The following is a 15891-nucleotide window of genomic DNA, read 5'->3' as shown; positions in this document are numbered from 1 at the left end:
TGAGTTTTGATATAAACAGTACAAACACTACTAATGGCTATAATTTGGGACCAAAAGAAGCACAAAAATGGATAGGAGGCCTCCAAAAAGGTCACACCTTCTAAAAATACAGGTCTGAAACACCTTGGGTAAGGCACTACTCTAGGCAATGTAGCTCCAACTCAAAAATCAGGGTTTGGCCTGGGGAAGTTCCAGAATACAACAGGTCTACGCACATTACAAGAGATTTTAAGGGAATCAAAAAAAAAAAAAAAAAAAAAAAACCCCAATGCCAAAGCTGAAAAAAGAATTTCACCTTCTCCTTAAATACCTGATAGGGCAGTCCCTCAGCTGCACAATTATGTGTCCCTGACTCCTTGGTTACAAGGCTGATAACAAAAAACATTAACATGGAAACTTAACATAACACTAGAAAATAAAATGAAATAACATATTAAATAAACAAAACAAACACAAAACAAAAACATAAGATTCTTCTTTTTCTTTCAGCTGCTCTTGTTAAGGGAGAAGATGATCCACAGCGGATCATCTTCTTCCATGTCTTTCTGTCCTCTGCATCTTACACCCATCACCTGCATGTCCTCCCTCACCACATCCATAAACCTCCTCTTAGGCCTTCCTCTTTTCCTCTTCCCTGGCAGCTCTATCCTTAACATCCTTTTCCCAATATACTCAGCGTCCCTCCTCTGCACATGACTAAAACAATGCAATCTCGCCTCTCTGACTGTGTCTCCCAACCGTCCAACTTGAGCTGACCCTCTAATGTACTCATTTCTAATTCTATCCTTCCTCGTCAGACCCATTGCAAATCTTAGCATCTTTAACTCTGCCACCTCCACCTCTCCAGGGTCTCCTCAACCTGCTCCGTACTATCGCTACAGATCACAATGTCATCAGCAAACATCATAGTCCATGGGGACTCCTGTCTAATTTCGTCTGTTAACCTGTCCATCACCATTGCAAATAAGAAAGGGCTCAGAGCCGATCCCTGATGTAATCCCACCTCCACCTCGAACTCATCCGTCACTCTTACTGCAGACCTCACCACTGTCACACTTCCTTCATACATATCCTGTACAACTCTTATGTAGTTCTCTGCCACTCCCGAATTCCTCATACAATACCAATACCCTGTCATATGCTTTCTCCAGGTCCACAGAAACGCAATACAACTCCTTTTGGCCTTCTCTATACTTCTCCATCAACATCCTCAGAGTAAACATCGTATCTGTGGTGTTTTATCTTGGCATGAAACCATACTGCTGCTCACTAATCATCACCTTACTTCTTAACCTAGCTTCCACTACTCTTTCCCATAACTTCATGCTGTGGCTCATCAATTTTATCCCTCTGTAGTTACTACAGTCCTGCACAACCCCCTTATTCTTAAATATCGGCACCAGTACACTTCTTCTCCACTCCTCAGGCATCGTCTCACTTTCCAAGATTCCATTAAACAATCTGGTTAAAAACTCCACTGCCATCTCTCCTAAACACCTCCATGCTTCCACAGGTATGTTATCTGGACCAACGGCCTTTCCATTTTTCATCCTCTTCATAGCTGTCCTTACTTCCTCCTTGCTAATCCGTTGCACTTCCTGATTCACTATCTCCACATCATCCAACCTCTTCTCTCTCTTGCTCTGTTCATTCATCAGCCTCTCAAAGTACTATTTCCATCTGCTCAACACACTCTCCTCACTTGCGAGTATGTTTCCATCTTTATCCTTCACTAGCAAAATACCCGCGCTTCGCAGCGGAGAAGTAGTGTGTTAAAGAGGTTATGAAAAAGTAAAAGGAAACATTTTAAAAATAACGTAACATGATTGTCAATGTAATTGTGTTGTCATTGTTTATGAGTGTTGCTGTCAGATATATATATACATATACACACACATATACAGATATATTATATATACATATACACATATATTTTTTTATATATATATATATATATATATATATATACCATACATACATACATACATACATATACACACATAGATGCACTAACAATAACATAGAAATCAATATAAACAACATTAACATCATTATCATATGAGAATATGAAGTAATATATAAGAAGCACATTTCATATAAATTTAAAATAATTAAACAGTAAAATCTTCTTTATAATTTTGCTACCGTGGCTTTTCGTTGGTCTGTCCAGGATATTTAAATCACCTGTAGCTTGCAAACTGTTTCACCTATTGACTTGAAATGTGGTACACATATAATACGTCACGTCTGCTATCCGCTTTATGGGTGATGATTGTATTACTGTTTTTATGTTTATTTTATTTTAGAATCAACTCCTATCTGCGCACACCAGGGCGGCCATGGGGCAGATGCGTATGGTGTATTCACTCCATGTTATCGTGCATTGCGCTGTCACTGGTAATTTTGATAAAAGAATTTGAACAATATATAAGAAGCGTATAAATTATTAAACAGTAAAACATTAACATTTAAGAAGTAAAGTTACATTGAGTACTACTGCAGTGCCTTCGGGTATACCTCATTTTTTCTTTGCCCATTACATGCTTAAATGTATACATTTTTGGTGTACCTACCCGAGAACACGTGACATATAACCGACCGTGGGAGAAGCATGGATTTTAAAGAAGCGTTGAGTTCATCTGCTGGTCTCCCTCGTGGAATAACTGGTAATGTTTCACTAAAATCTACAGCGAGTAAATCGACATTACCTCCTTTTTTTTTTGTACGATCTCTGAGATGTTGCTTTTTTCGGTTCAAGGCTTCATAAGCTCTTTTATGTTCCATGGTGTACTTAATAAGTACTAATTATCCCAATCCATCATCTTTGAATGTTGCAAGACTTTCGCCTTGTATGGAGATCGGGGTAATTACATTCATTGCATTCCTAGTGGTGAATCACAATCTGATTGTATGGGTGGTTACCTGGCACTGTAGGGTTGCCACCCGTCCTTTAAAATACGGAATCGTGCCGCGTTTTACAATGAAATTGCGCGTCCCGTTTTGAATCAATAGTGGACGGGATTTATCCCGTATTTTTGTAATCATTTTTTTTTTTAAAGCAGCGTCTCATGCAAATCATCCCACACGCATTTTGATGAAGATGCCTCCTTTCCTACTTTTTGATTGGGTAATACTTGATGTCATCGTTAGTTTGATTGGTGTTTTTAACTGTCCAGTGAGGAGGGCGTGTCTTAAGTACAGTCTGCAAAGTGTTGGCACTGAGATGTGGCGTCAGCACCATACTTGAAGCCCCTAACGTTGCGGTCAGCAAGTCGGCTAACATCCGCCATGTGCCGTCTTTCAGTTGCGAGAAGCAGATCATAGAATGCTTGAAACTGTTGCCCCTAACGTTGCGCCACGGCGTGTGGTTCGTTTATACCTCGTGTCTTCTCATTAAACTTTTATCTCGCGAATATGTTATTGCAATCCTTAACGGGAGCGTTTCAATAAACTGATTGAAAATAGTTTTGCATTTACCTTTTTAGTAAAAGGCGAGCTTTTATGCCTGAGAAATCACCCCGTAAATGCACACGTTTAATTGCACATGTGTTAATATGTATGATTACACAGTATTAAAAGACAGTGAACACGTCAGTTACCTTTGTTCCCCGCGTTTGATAAAAGGTGAGCTTTTCAGCCTGAGAAATCACCCGTAAATGCACACGTTTAATTGCACATGTGTTAATATGTATGCTTACACAGTATTAAAAGACAGTCAAAAATTAACGTCAATTTACCTTCGTTCCCGCGTGTGACTCGTGCTGTAAATCTCTTCCTTGTTTTTAGTTCACGTGATTACGTAGGAGGCGTGATGACGCGATACGTGACTCCGCCTCCTCCATTACAGTGTATGGACAAAAAATATGTTCCAGTTATGACCATTACGCTTTGAATTTCAAAATTAAACCTGCCTAACTTTTGTAAGTAAGCTGTAAGGAATGAGCCTGCCAAATTTCAGCCTTCCACCTACACGGGAAGTTGGAGAATTAGTGATGAGTCAGTCAGTCAGTCAGTCAGTGAGTGAGTCAGTCAGTGAGGGGCTTTGCCTTTTATTATTATAGATTACCCTAACCTGCTGCACATCGTTCCTAGCTCAGTCCCTTTGTCTACCCAATCTGTACATGTTCTTTTCTCCCTCCTTAGTGTCCAACCTCTCATACAACTCATCATATGCCTTTTATTTAGCCTTTGCCACCTATCTCTTCACCTTGCACTTTATCTCCTTGTACTCTTGTCTACTTTCTGCATCTCTCTTACTATCCCACTTCTTCGCCATCCTCTTCCTCTGTATACTCTATTGTACTTCCCATTGCACTACCAGGTTTCCTTTTTCCTCCTTCCTCTGTCCAGATGTCACGCCAAGCACCCTTCTTGCTGACACCCTTTACTACATCTGCTGTAGTTGCCCAACTGTTCCTGGCAACTCTTCACTACCACCTGTGCCTGTCTCACCTCCTCCTAACTCAATCTTGCAGTCTACCTTTTTCATTTTCCACCATTTCCATCCTTGGCTCTGAACTGACTCTCTTCTTCTTCTTCTTGACCTCCAATGTCATCCTACAGACAACCATCCTATGCTGCTTAACTACACTTTCCCCTGCCACCACTTTGCAGTCTTCAATCTCCTTCAGATTGACTCTTCTGCCTAGGATATAATCTACCTGTGTGCATCTTCCTCCATTCAAGATTGTATTTAAATAAAATAAAAACACTAAATAAACAAACAATAAATTTAAGCCAGGACAACAATTCTGGATGAACCCTAAGAGTACCAAGACATTTTTGTATTGTTTGATTATTTTTCATCACACAAACACTGTCACCAACTCAATTCATTTGGCTGAGCACCATTTTGTCAATTCAACTACTCTGGATGTGGAAGACTTCACTGAAGAAGGGAATGGAGTGATGTGTGTAAGTATATTTCTCTCTCAGCTCTGCAAGCTGTGGAAATGGAAATGCTGCCATTGAATAAATTGTCTGAAATAAAGAAGCAGTAGAACAAAGCAAATATTAAATCTCTGTTTACATTAAAATAGGGAGTGATAACCTTTTAAGTCTCATAAAAAAGCAAGCAAGAGAACCAGTAATGGCAACAAGTTTGTGGATACCATTACAAGCCTCTGTCATCAGTAAAACAGCAAGAGCCTAAAGTTTTTGTTAACAAGCTCAGCAATTTTAGGCAGGCACCAAACCCAATCTATTATAGGAAGTACTCACACACCTATTCGCACTTAAACCAGGTGCCAGGTATCCTAGCATGATGTTGCTACCTTTAAGATGTGTAAAAAAATGGAGTTCAAAGTGATCACTAATGCAAACACTAGAAGAGCATATAAGCTCCATAGAGTGACCAAGCTGGAAACCAAACCCAGGATCCCCAAGTCCAATAGGCAGCAGCACAAATCCTTGAGGCCATCAATATACTTGGATTAAAATACAGAGTAGCAGAAGGTTGCACTCATAACACTCCAAGTTAATTAAAATTCAACACCAAGAACAATAACTGGAATGATAATTTTTATTGGTATTTTTTGTTTAAATAAGAGGGAAGAAACAGTCAGAATAGGAATTGGGCAGTCAATGGCTTATTTGTTAAAGTGATTCTTGCCATTTAGTGCATGTGTTTAGTCTTTAATTGGATAAATGTTTTAGTCTTTATATAAATTTTGAATCTTAAGTATACTCTATGTACTATGGATTAGCCCTCTTGTGAGCAGAATTACATATTAAAAGAACACAATTAAAATTGATTGATTTGAACTAACAACATTAACAACTGATTTTAAAAGCATTATTGGCATGACAATTGCTTAAGTTGTTAAAATATCAATAATAATAAATGATTGTGTTTACTGCAAAACAGTTTTCCACTTTTAATTGGATTTAAATATAATGCACAAAACACCTGTTTTAACAGCCATATTTGTCTGTCTTTCTGCATGAAACAACTCCGCCTCTGTGGACTAATTTTGTTGAAATGTGGCACCCTTATTTTTTATGGAAATTTGTTGAGTTTAATTTTCATTTTGATACCATGCATACATCATGATGTACAGTTTTAGAATTTCAAAATCTTTCATGGAAAAGCATCGGTGAATTTGCAAAGTCATCCATCTTAAAATGAGAAACATTCTGTGCGACTTCTACTAAGAATTACTTTACTGTTTCAATTTTACTTTGACAGTGGCCACACCAATTGTTATATTTTCCTCTTTTTCACCTCTGATATCCGCTAATGACAGCGAACATATTCCCAACAGAAGTTAATGAAACACCAGCGGACTGTGTTTGCAGGTAGGATATCACTGTCACTGGCTGCTTAAGCATACATAGGACTGCAATCCTCCATCAACCAGTCCTGCGAGATGTGAATGGAAACCTTTGTATCAGAAAGCCGAGTCCACTTTATGAAATCTCTCTAAAGGCCTGAGTGCAAGCAGAAGAGAATTAGTCCAGCAGCACCTCAGTCCTACTGATTATTTAAATTATTACAAATTAAAGCATCAGCCTAACCACATAAAATGCAAGCAATGACATCAAAAAGATATCTAGCTATGAATGAAGTATCCTGCAGTGTTACGCACAAGAGTAAATACACATTTACTCCTTACACTAAACCCTTACAGCACCATTTTCTGCAGATTACAACAATTTACTATTTCACTGTCATTATAATTTACTAGGGTAAATTACAGGGACTGTCATGATTTCAGGCTATATGTCCCGTAACAAAATAGCAATATCTAATGTCCTGTGACGGTGCAGGTCAGCTCCTGGCTCCCACTTTTGCTTTGGGTGCCTTATGAACCCGACACTGTCAATAGTCATGACCGGGATGAGCTGGCAGATGAGGACAAACACAAACCAAGCAATTGGGAGGTGAAAAAGTGCTTGAGTGCTTTAATTGAAAACAATTCCACAAACCAAGGTGCCCAAAAGTGCAGTGCTGAAAACATCAATAAATAAATTATTCCAAAAAAAGGTGTTTAGTGTAGGTTAAAAATCATATAAATCCATTAAAAGTGAGGTAAAAACTCCCAAGCAGAAATGTATTCTTTAAAACCAAGTCACCAGTGCTTTCCATTATACTGACGTCTCCTTCCCTTATCCTGAATGGACCTTGCAGGAGGAGAAGATGCCAAACTGACAGGCACTACAAACATTCCACAGGTCCGGGTCCCTGCCACTCCATGGCTGCAACAGGACTTCACCCCAAACAAACCCATGGTCCGGGTCCCCAAAGGCCATAGCACTCACTCTGGGGGTTCCAGTCTGAGCCTCTGACTCCCACTGCATTCCCAGACTTCTGCAGGGAACTATCTGCACTGCCTTGTCACTCCAACTCCCTATATCCCTCAGCTGGAGCAATCCTCCACAACAACCTCTGAGCAGTGGCCAGCCACTCCCTTGAAGGGCTATCCTCACAGCTGCCTGCCTCCTCATTCAATCTCTCTCACACCTGCCCTGGCTCTCTCTCCAGTCTTCCTGCCTTCTTCTCTTTCCATCATTTAACCTCTGCTCTGTTCTCGTCCACTCACACCGGCTCTCTGTTGCTCCTGCCTTCTCAATCCCTCCTTTAATCTCCTTTCTTTTTGATTCTCTTTCAATTCTATCCAATGAGCCTGTTTTGACCTTTTGATTCTTCCTCCTTTTCTCGTGCCAACTTGTTCTTATAAGGCTCCATGGGTGTAGCGTCTCAATCGCATACCGCAGGAAGCCGATAAAGCAATTGAGACAGACTGCACCTTCAAGTGCAGGTGCATCTCGCCCCAATTACTCCACCAATTCCACACAGTTGCATGAGTGTGCACACCCATGGAGAATTAGGCAGCCAATTAATTATTACCCTTCTTGGATTGAGGCCTTGCCATGGCAGAAGGGCTTGCGTGGTCTAGTGATCCTCAGAGCTTTGTTGTCGGGAGCTACATGCTCCTGGTAGGGCTTCCCAAGACAAACAGGTCTAAGGTGAAGATCCAGACTAACTTGATCCTGAGAACCTATATGGCTTTAAACCAAGGATCGGCGTTTCCCTTGCCTGGGAAAGGGTACCTGGAGCCCCACCCTGGAGCCAGGCCCGGGGGAGGGGCTTGTTGGCGAGCGCCTGGTGGCCGGACCTTCGACCACGGGGCCCAGCTGGGCTCAGCCCGAAGGAGCAATGTGGTTCTGCTCTCTTGTGGGCCCACCACCTGCAAGAGAGGCCATAGGGGTCGGGTGCAATGCGATATGGGTGGTAGCCAAAGGCGGGAACTCCGGTGTTCCGACCCTCGGGTGCCGAAACTGGCTCTTGGGACATGGAATATTACCTCTCTGGAGGGGAAGGAGCCCAAACTGGTGCGTGAGGTTGAGAGGTACCGGCTAGATATACAGTGATCCCTCGCTATATCGCGCTTCGCCTTTCGCGGCTTCACTCCATCGCGGATTTTATATGTAAGCATATTTAAATATATATCGCGGATTTTTCGCTGCTTCGCGGGTTTCTGCGGACAATAGGTCTTTTAATTTCTGGTACATGCTTCCTCAGTTGGTTTGCCCAGTTGATTTCATACAAGGGACGCTATTGGCAGATGGCTGAGAAGCTATCCAGCTTACTTTCTCTCTCCCTCTCTCTCTCTCTCTCGCGCTGACGTAGGGGGGTGTGAGCAGGGGGGCTGTGTGCAGCTGCTTCCTGAAGGACATGCTGCACGGAGCTTCGCATACTTAAAAGCTCAAAGGGCACGTATTGATTTTTTTTATCTGTCTCTCTCTCTCTCTCTTCCTGCTCCTGACAGAGGGGGTGTGAGCTGCCGCCTTCAACAGCTTTGTACCGGCGGTGCTTCGCATACTTAAAAGCCAAAAAGCCCTATTGATTTTTTTTTTTGACTGCTTGCTTTGCACTCCTTTGAAAAGGAAGATATGTTTGCATTCTTTTAATTGTGAGACAGAACTGTCATCTCTGTCTTGTCATGGAGCACAGTTTAAACTTTTGAAAAAGAGACAAATGTTTGTTTGCAGTGTTTGAATAACGTTCCTGTCTCTCTACAACCTCCTGTGTTTCTGCGCAAATCTGTGACCCAAGCATAACATTCTAAAAATAACCATATAAACATATGGTTTCTACTTCGCGGATTTTCCTATTTCGCGGGTGGCTCTGGAACGCAACCCCCGCGATGGAGGAGGGATTACTGTAGTCGGGCTCACCTCTATGCACGGTTTGGGCTCTGGAACCATTCCTCTTGAGAGAGGCTGGACTTTGTTCCACTCTGGAGTTGCTGTGGGCAGGAGTGGGCTTGCTTATAACCCCCCAGCTCGAGGACTGTATGTTGAGGCTCTCCCCGTTGGACGAGAGGGTTGCTTCCCTGTGCCACTGAGTTGGGGGGAAGGACTCTGACTGTTGTTTGCGCTTATGCGCTGAACGACAGTTCGGAGTACCAGGCCTTCTTGAAGTCCCTGGAAGAAGCACTGCGAGGTGCAGCTCCTCGTGACTCTATCGTCCTGCTGGGAGACTTAAACGCTCATGTCGGCAATGACAGTGAAGCCTGGAGAGGTGTGATTGGGAGGAACGGCCTCCCTGATCTAAACTCGAGTGGTGTTCAGTTGTTGGACTTCTGTGTTGGCCATGGATTGTCCATAACGAACACCATGTTCAAGCATAAGGGTGTCCATAAGTGCATTTGGCGCCAGGATACCCGAGGTCGTAGCTTGATGATTGACTTTGTAATTGTGTCATCGGATCTGCGACCTTATGTCTTGGACACTCGGGTGAAGAGAGGGGCTGAGCTGTCAACTGACAGACCAGGCAGATCCAAACGTATAATGAGGGTCTGCTGGGAACGTCTGGCAGGGGAACCGGTCAGAAAGATCTTTAACTGCCACCTCCGGCAGAACTTCAACCTTATTCCGTGGGAGGTGAGGGACATCGAGTTTGAATGGGCCATGTTTTGAGCCTCCATTGTCGAAGCAGCAGAATGGAGCTGTGGCCGCAAGGTTGTCGGTGCCTCCCGTGGCGGCAATCTACAAACCCGGTGGTGGACACCTAAGGTTCGTGAGGCCGTCAAGTTGAAGAGAGAGACCTACCGGGTCTGGTTGACCAGCGGGACTCCAGAGGCAGCTGAGGGGTACCGGCGGGCCAAGCATGTGGCAGCATCGGCTGTTGCGGAGGCAAAAACCCGGGCATGGGGAATTTGGGGAAGCCATGGAAAACAACTTTCAGTCAGCACCGAAAAGGTTCTGGCAAACCGTAAGGCGCCTCAGGAGGGGAAAGCGGTGCTCCATCAACACTGTGTACAGTGGAGATGGGGCCCTGCTGACTTCAACTGCAGACATTATTGATCATTGGAAGGAATACTTTGAGGATCTTCTCAATCCCGGGCGGCACGGTGGTGCAGTGGGTAGCGCTGCTGCCTCGCAGTTAGGAGACCCGGGTTCGCTTCCCGGGTCCTCCCTGCGTGGAGCTTGCATGTTCTCCCCATGTCTGCGTGGGTTTCCTCCAGGTACTCCACAGTCCAAAGACATGCAGGTTAGGTGCAATGGTGATTCTAAATAGTCCTTAGTGTGTTCTTGGTGTGTGTGTGTGTGTGCCCTGCCCGAGGTTTGTTTTCTGCCTTGCGCCCTGTGTTGGTTGGGACTGGCTCCAGCAGACCCCCGTGACCCTGTAGTTAGGATATAACGGGTTGGATAATGGATGGATGGATCTTCTCAATCTCACCTGTATGTCTTCCTTAGAGGAGGCAGAGCTGGAGGACCGAGGGCCGAGGTTGCCAAGGTAGTTAAAAAGCTCTGAGGTGCCGGGGCCCCTGGGGTGGACGAGGTTCACCCTGGGTTCCTCAAGGATGTTGTGGGGCTGTCCTAGTTGACACATCTCTGTCCTGGTTGACACATCTCTGCAACAATGTGTAGACATCGGGGGAAGTGCCTTTGGATTGGCAAACCGGGGTGGTGGTCCCCCGTTTTAAGAAGGGTGACCGGAGGATGTGTTCCAACTATAGGGGGATCACACTCCTCAGCCTCCCCAGTAAGGTCTAATCAGGGATACTGGAGAAGACAGTTCAGTCGATGATTGAATCTCGGATTCAAGAGGAACAATGCGGATTCCGCCCCAGCCGTGGAACACTGGACCAGCTCTACACCCTGGCCAGGATCCTGGAGGGGGCATGGGAGTTTGCCCAACCAGTCCACATGTGTTTTGTGGATTTGGAGAAGGCATTCGACCATGTCCCTCAACGCATCCTGTGGGGTGTGCTCCAAGAGTATGGGGTACAAGGCTTGTTGTTATGAGCCATTCAGTCCCTGTACAGGAGGAGCAGGAGCTTGGTCCGCATTGCCGGTAATAAGTCTGACTCATTTCCTGTTGAGGTTGGACTCTGCCAGGGCTGCCTTTTGTCACAGATTCTGTTCTTAAGTTTTATGGACAGAATTTCTAGGCGCAGCCAAGGAGTGGAGGGGGTATGGTTCGGTGACCTCAGAATCTCATCTCTGCTATTTGCGGATGACGTGGTTCTGTTGGTTTCATCGGACAGCGACCTCCAGCTCTCACTGGAGCAGTTTTCAGCAGAGTGTGAAGCGGCAGGGATGAGAGTCAACACCTCTAAATCCGAGGCCATGGTTCTCAGCCGGAAAAGGGTGGAATGCTCTCTCCGGGTTGGGAACATATTACTGCCTCAAGTGGAGGAGTTCAAGTATCTTGGGGTCTTGTTCACAAGTAAGTGAAGAATGGAGCAGGAGGTCGATAGACAGATCGGTGCGGCATCCGCAGTAACGCAGGCTCTGCAACACTCTGTTGTGGTGAAGAGAGAGCTGAGCCAAAAGGTGAGGCTGTCGATTTACCAGTCGATCTACGTTCCTACCCTCACCTATGGCCATGAGCTTTAGGTAGTGACCAAAAGAGCAAGATCGTGGATACAAGTGGCCGAAATGAGTTTTCTCCGCAGGGTTGCTGGACTTTCCCTTAGAGATAGAGTGAGGAGTTCAGTTATCCGGGAGAGACTCTGAGTAGAGTCGCTGCTCCTCCGCATTGAGAGGAGTCAGTTGAGGTGGTTCGGGCATCTGGTCAGGATGCCCCCTGGATGCCTCCCTGGGGGGGTATTCCGGGCATGTCCCACTGGGAGAAGGCCACAGGGCAGACCCAGGACACGCTGGAGGGATTATATCTCCTGGCTGGCCTGGGAACACCTCGGAGTCCTCCCAGAGGAGCTGGAGGAGGTGCCCGGGGGGAGGGAGGTCTGGGCTTCCCTGCTTAGGCTGCTGCCCCCATGACCCGACCTCGGATAAGCGGTGGATAATGGATGGACGGATGGATTATTAAAAAATGCCCCATTTTCTGAGCAGCAGACTCACTATACCACATGTCCTGATTTTAACAGGCTACCCACCTAATAAGACATTGCACCTCCAAAAGAAACACTATTACAATAGACAGCCCGTACAAAACTCCAACAGGAACCCCTCGATAACCCCCTTCCATATAATATACATATTACAAAACTCTGAGAAGGAAAACTTGATTAATAACTGATACTAAATTTGAACAGCATTGTGAGCAGAACCAGACAGAAACAAGAGTTCTGCCACTTATTTGTTTCCACATAAAGCACTGTGTGGAATCAAATGAGTTCATTTGTGAATGTGTTTTTTTCCCATGCTCTGATCCCTCTCTGATGATAATGAGGTAAAGCAGGCATTAAACAAATGATGATGGGCTTTATGTGCAGGCATTGTAAACGCCACAGGGATAACTGGCTTGTGGCAGCCAAGCGTTCATAGCGATGTCGCTTTTTGATTTTTTGATGTCGGCTCATCCTATCATTGTGAAGCATAATTCACCAAGTGTTGGATTGTTCACCCACTAATAGAAACAGAGCTGGGAGGATGTAGAGCAACACTCAACTTAAGGAGGGCAGTGTGGTGGTGAAAGGAGAAGTGAATTGTAGAGACAGAGAGAGAAAGGATATTGGTGCTTGTGCTTTTTGTTACTTTGTGGAAGTGTGTTGAATAAATACTTCTTTATTTTAACCCAGGACTCTGTGTGATCATGTTTGGGGTTCGTTGAAGCCCCGGGTTCCATCACAGCATACATTAATAAAGTATCTATCTATCTATCTATACTACACAAGTTTCCCGGCTTGGGACTTTGAAAATCTTGTCACTCTATAAATTACCATCAGAGTGCCATATTCACCTGATATCCTTAATGGTTACACTCTGTAATAAAGTTTTCCTTTCACTTACATTATTCCCTAACATTTTTCATAACTAAAGAGCTTTCCTGAAGGAATAAATTACAAAAAGTTTTTTTTTTTTTTTTAGGTTATGTTAATTGTCAATTGTCACTGTGTATGAATATGGTGTGTGTGTGTGTTTGAGTTCGAGTGAGCCCTTCAGCCTTTTGCTCGATTTTGGTGAGACATCCTTTGGCCCGTGAAATCCTGAAATTTACTGAGAAGGTTCCAGAGCCTTTCTACTGTGCTCAGTCCATTGAGGGATGAAGTGCCTGCACAGTCCTCAGATGCACCTGAATGTTACGCCATGTGTATAATTTCTAACTTGCTGGAGTTGCCGTCTCTCATTCTGATACTTCAATTGTCCAATTATTTTATTTCATGTTACTGCATTCTTCTTGTCTAAGAAACAAATTACGAGTGCCATTCTACACAACCTTTCACATGCTGAAACCAATTAATCTAACGCTATGGCTAAGTGCCAGGCTATCCCAAAAAACATCAAGTGCAAAGGTGGAATCCCAAAAAACATCAAGTGCAAAGGTGGAAAATAATCTAGTAACGGTGCTAGTCCACTGCAGAGCACACACAGACATGTAAAGACAGGGCTAACTTAGAGATGCCAACCTAACTTAACATACGTATCTGCACAAAAAACATAGAGAAAATAATCAAACAAGTACTGAACAGTATTTGCATCTTATTATATACTAAATTAAAATATACTGTATTTACAGACACATTTTGTTTTACATTTTAAAATTGGAGAAGGCTTACTTCATAACACCCCATGCAAACCAGTTAATGACATTTTAAATAAAATGAGTGCTATAAAGCTTTTAATTTTTGGCAAAACATATATTGAGTAGGTCTAATGTTGAAAGAGCAGTGTCAAAAACTTTAAACCATTCAGCTACAAGAAAAGTCAGTTGTTTTGGATAAATGGTGACTATTTACCCTACTTAAGAGATTCCTAGAAAAATCCACAGTTGGGCATGATGCTATAAGAAATACTTATGTTTGGAATTTGACTACTGTTCAGAAACATCCAACAACAACAACTCAGGTTTTCATTGCTCAGGGTTGATAGTTGGTCATTGTTTCTCCATATTGTTGATAGGAACAAGAATGAAAGTGCCTAGAGGTCAGAAACAATTTATGACAGGGTTGCACATTCCCCTCATTTCCACATGGCCGTCCTAGCTATTAATGTGCAAGTTAGCTTAACTGGTTATTCTAAATTTGCCAGCCATGAGTGAGAGGGAAACCTTGTGATATACTGACACCCTGTTCACAGTCAAAGTCTGCCTAGCATTTACTGGTAGTGATTAATACTAGAATTACCAGAGCCTACGAAAAAATTTGTAGATCCAGCTCACCTTAAATCCGTTCGCACCTCCCTGTCAGCGTCTTTTGTCCTGTAAATGTGCCGATAAAGACAAGCAGCTTGCTATTCCATCCCCCCACAGCTGCAGACCGTGCACACATTTCTCCCAGCTCATGCCTTGATTGATTATCTGGGAGTGAAGTGCTAGAGTTTTAGAGTGGAAATAATCGATCGTTATTTGGAACACATGCATTTCATGTGTGTTTCGTTTCTACAATAATCTGTGTAAACACATTGTTAAAACAGAAACGTTTTTCATATTTTAGTAGTAGATGACAAAATGTTGGCATCAACTATATAATGTGTGAAGTCTAAAGTCCAAAGATCAAATAAACACTTTCACAAAAGGTTCAAGAATAAAACGACAGCTTCCGTGGTGTAGCGGTAAGATTTGCTGAGTTGTAATCACAAGTCCCCGGTTCGATCCCAACTGCCTATCTGTGTTTGCCCTTTTCAGTAGTGAGCTGCTCTTATTGTTAATATTATGCAGTACACACATACATTTGGTTTGCGTCTGTAACAGATGGTGTACATTTATAGTACTTGTGAAAGTTACCGTTTTATTTTCACTTTTATTCTCTCAGTCACGATCACAATACATGCTACCACATCCTCACCCAAGAATCTGACGCTGATAGTTTTTATTTGAAACTGGGAATAACTGTAGATGTGAGTGGTGTTTTGAGGCAAATGAACTGGACATTCTCTGATCTGGAGGGATAAAATCTGACACACAAACGCTGGTGAATCTGCCTGCTTCGTATCTCACCATCAGTTGATTTTTTTAAATTCAGTTTTATTGAGTGTTCCTGGTCACGCTGAATTAGTATGCACCTTATGGTCTATGATGTCAAAAAAAAAAAAAAAAAACCAGAGACATAGGTATATATGATATTTGGAATTATTCATTTTATGACCTGTATAGTACATTTCGGAAAACATTGTGGCATGGATGCAACATTATTCATATTATTCATATTCATTCGCATAACATCTTGCACTTGTAATCAGTGACCACGTGTTTTTTTTCTTTTTTTTTTCTCTGATCTTGCCAGTCTCCACGTTGTTGTATGGTGCTGTTTCTTTTGTACTCCAGAACATGTAGAGGAAAGAATAGTACAGAGAGTTCAGTTCAGCGTAGGGAATCCATTCCCGGGCTCCAGATTACCCAGAGCCCTGGATTTCCGGACATTTTTCATTCCCGCAGCATGGAAAACTGGAACGGCCAAGCTTGCATATATCGGTAGTATGTATCGTGATCGTGACTGAGAGAATAAAAGTGAAAATAAAATGGCAAATTTCACAAGT

The 15891-nt window shown here is 43.2% G+C and overlaps 1 protein-coding gene across 1 annotated transcript in view; it reads right to left on the bottom strand.

The window, feature by feature from the left end:
• tbc1d30 (TBC1 domain family, member 30) overlaps window positions 1–15891 on the bottom strand; it is a 125848-nt gene that overhangs the window by 17794 nt on the left and 92163 nt on the right. Inside the window, 2 exon segments of the mRNA XM_051920768.1 lie at window positions 4869–4913; window positions 4915–4980. Of these exon segments, the coding sequence (XP_051776728.1) occupies window positions 4869–4913; window positions 4915–4980 (111 nt within the window).

The sequence above is a fragment of the Erpetoichthys calabaricus genome, chromosome 1 (assembly GCF_900747795.2).
Source record: "Erpetoichthys calabaricus chromosome 1, fErpCal1.3, whole genome shotgun sequence".
Taxonomy (NCBI): domain Eukaryota; kingdom Metazoa; phylum Chordata; class Cladistia; order Polypteriformes; family Polypteridae; genus Erpetoichthys; species Erpetoichthys calabaricus.
Note: the sequence above shows the minus strand (reverse complement) of the source record. Positions and strands in the feature narration are given on the sequence as shown.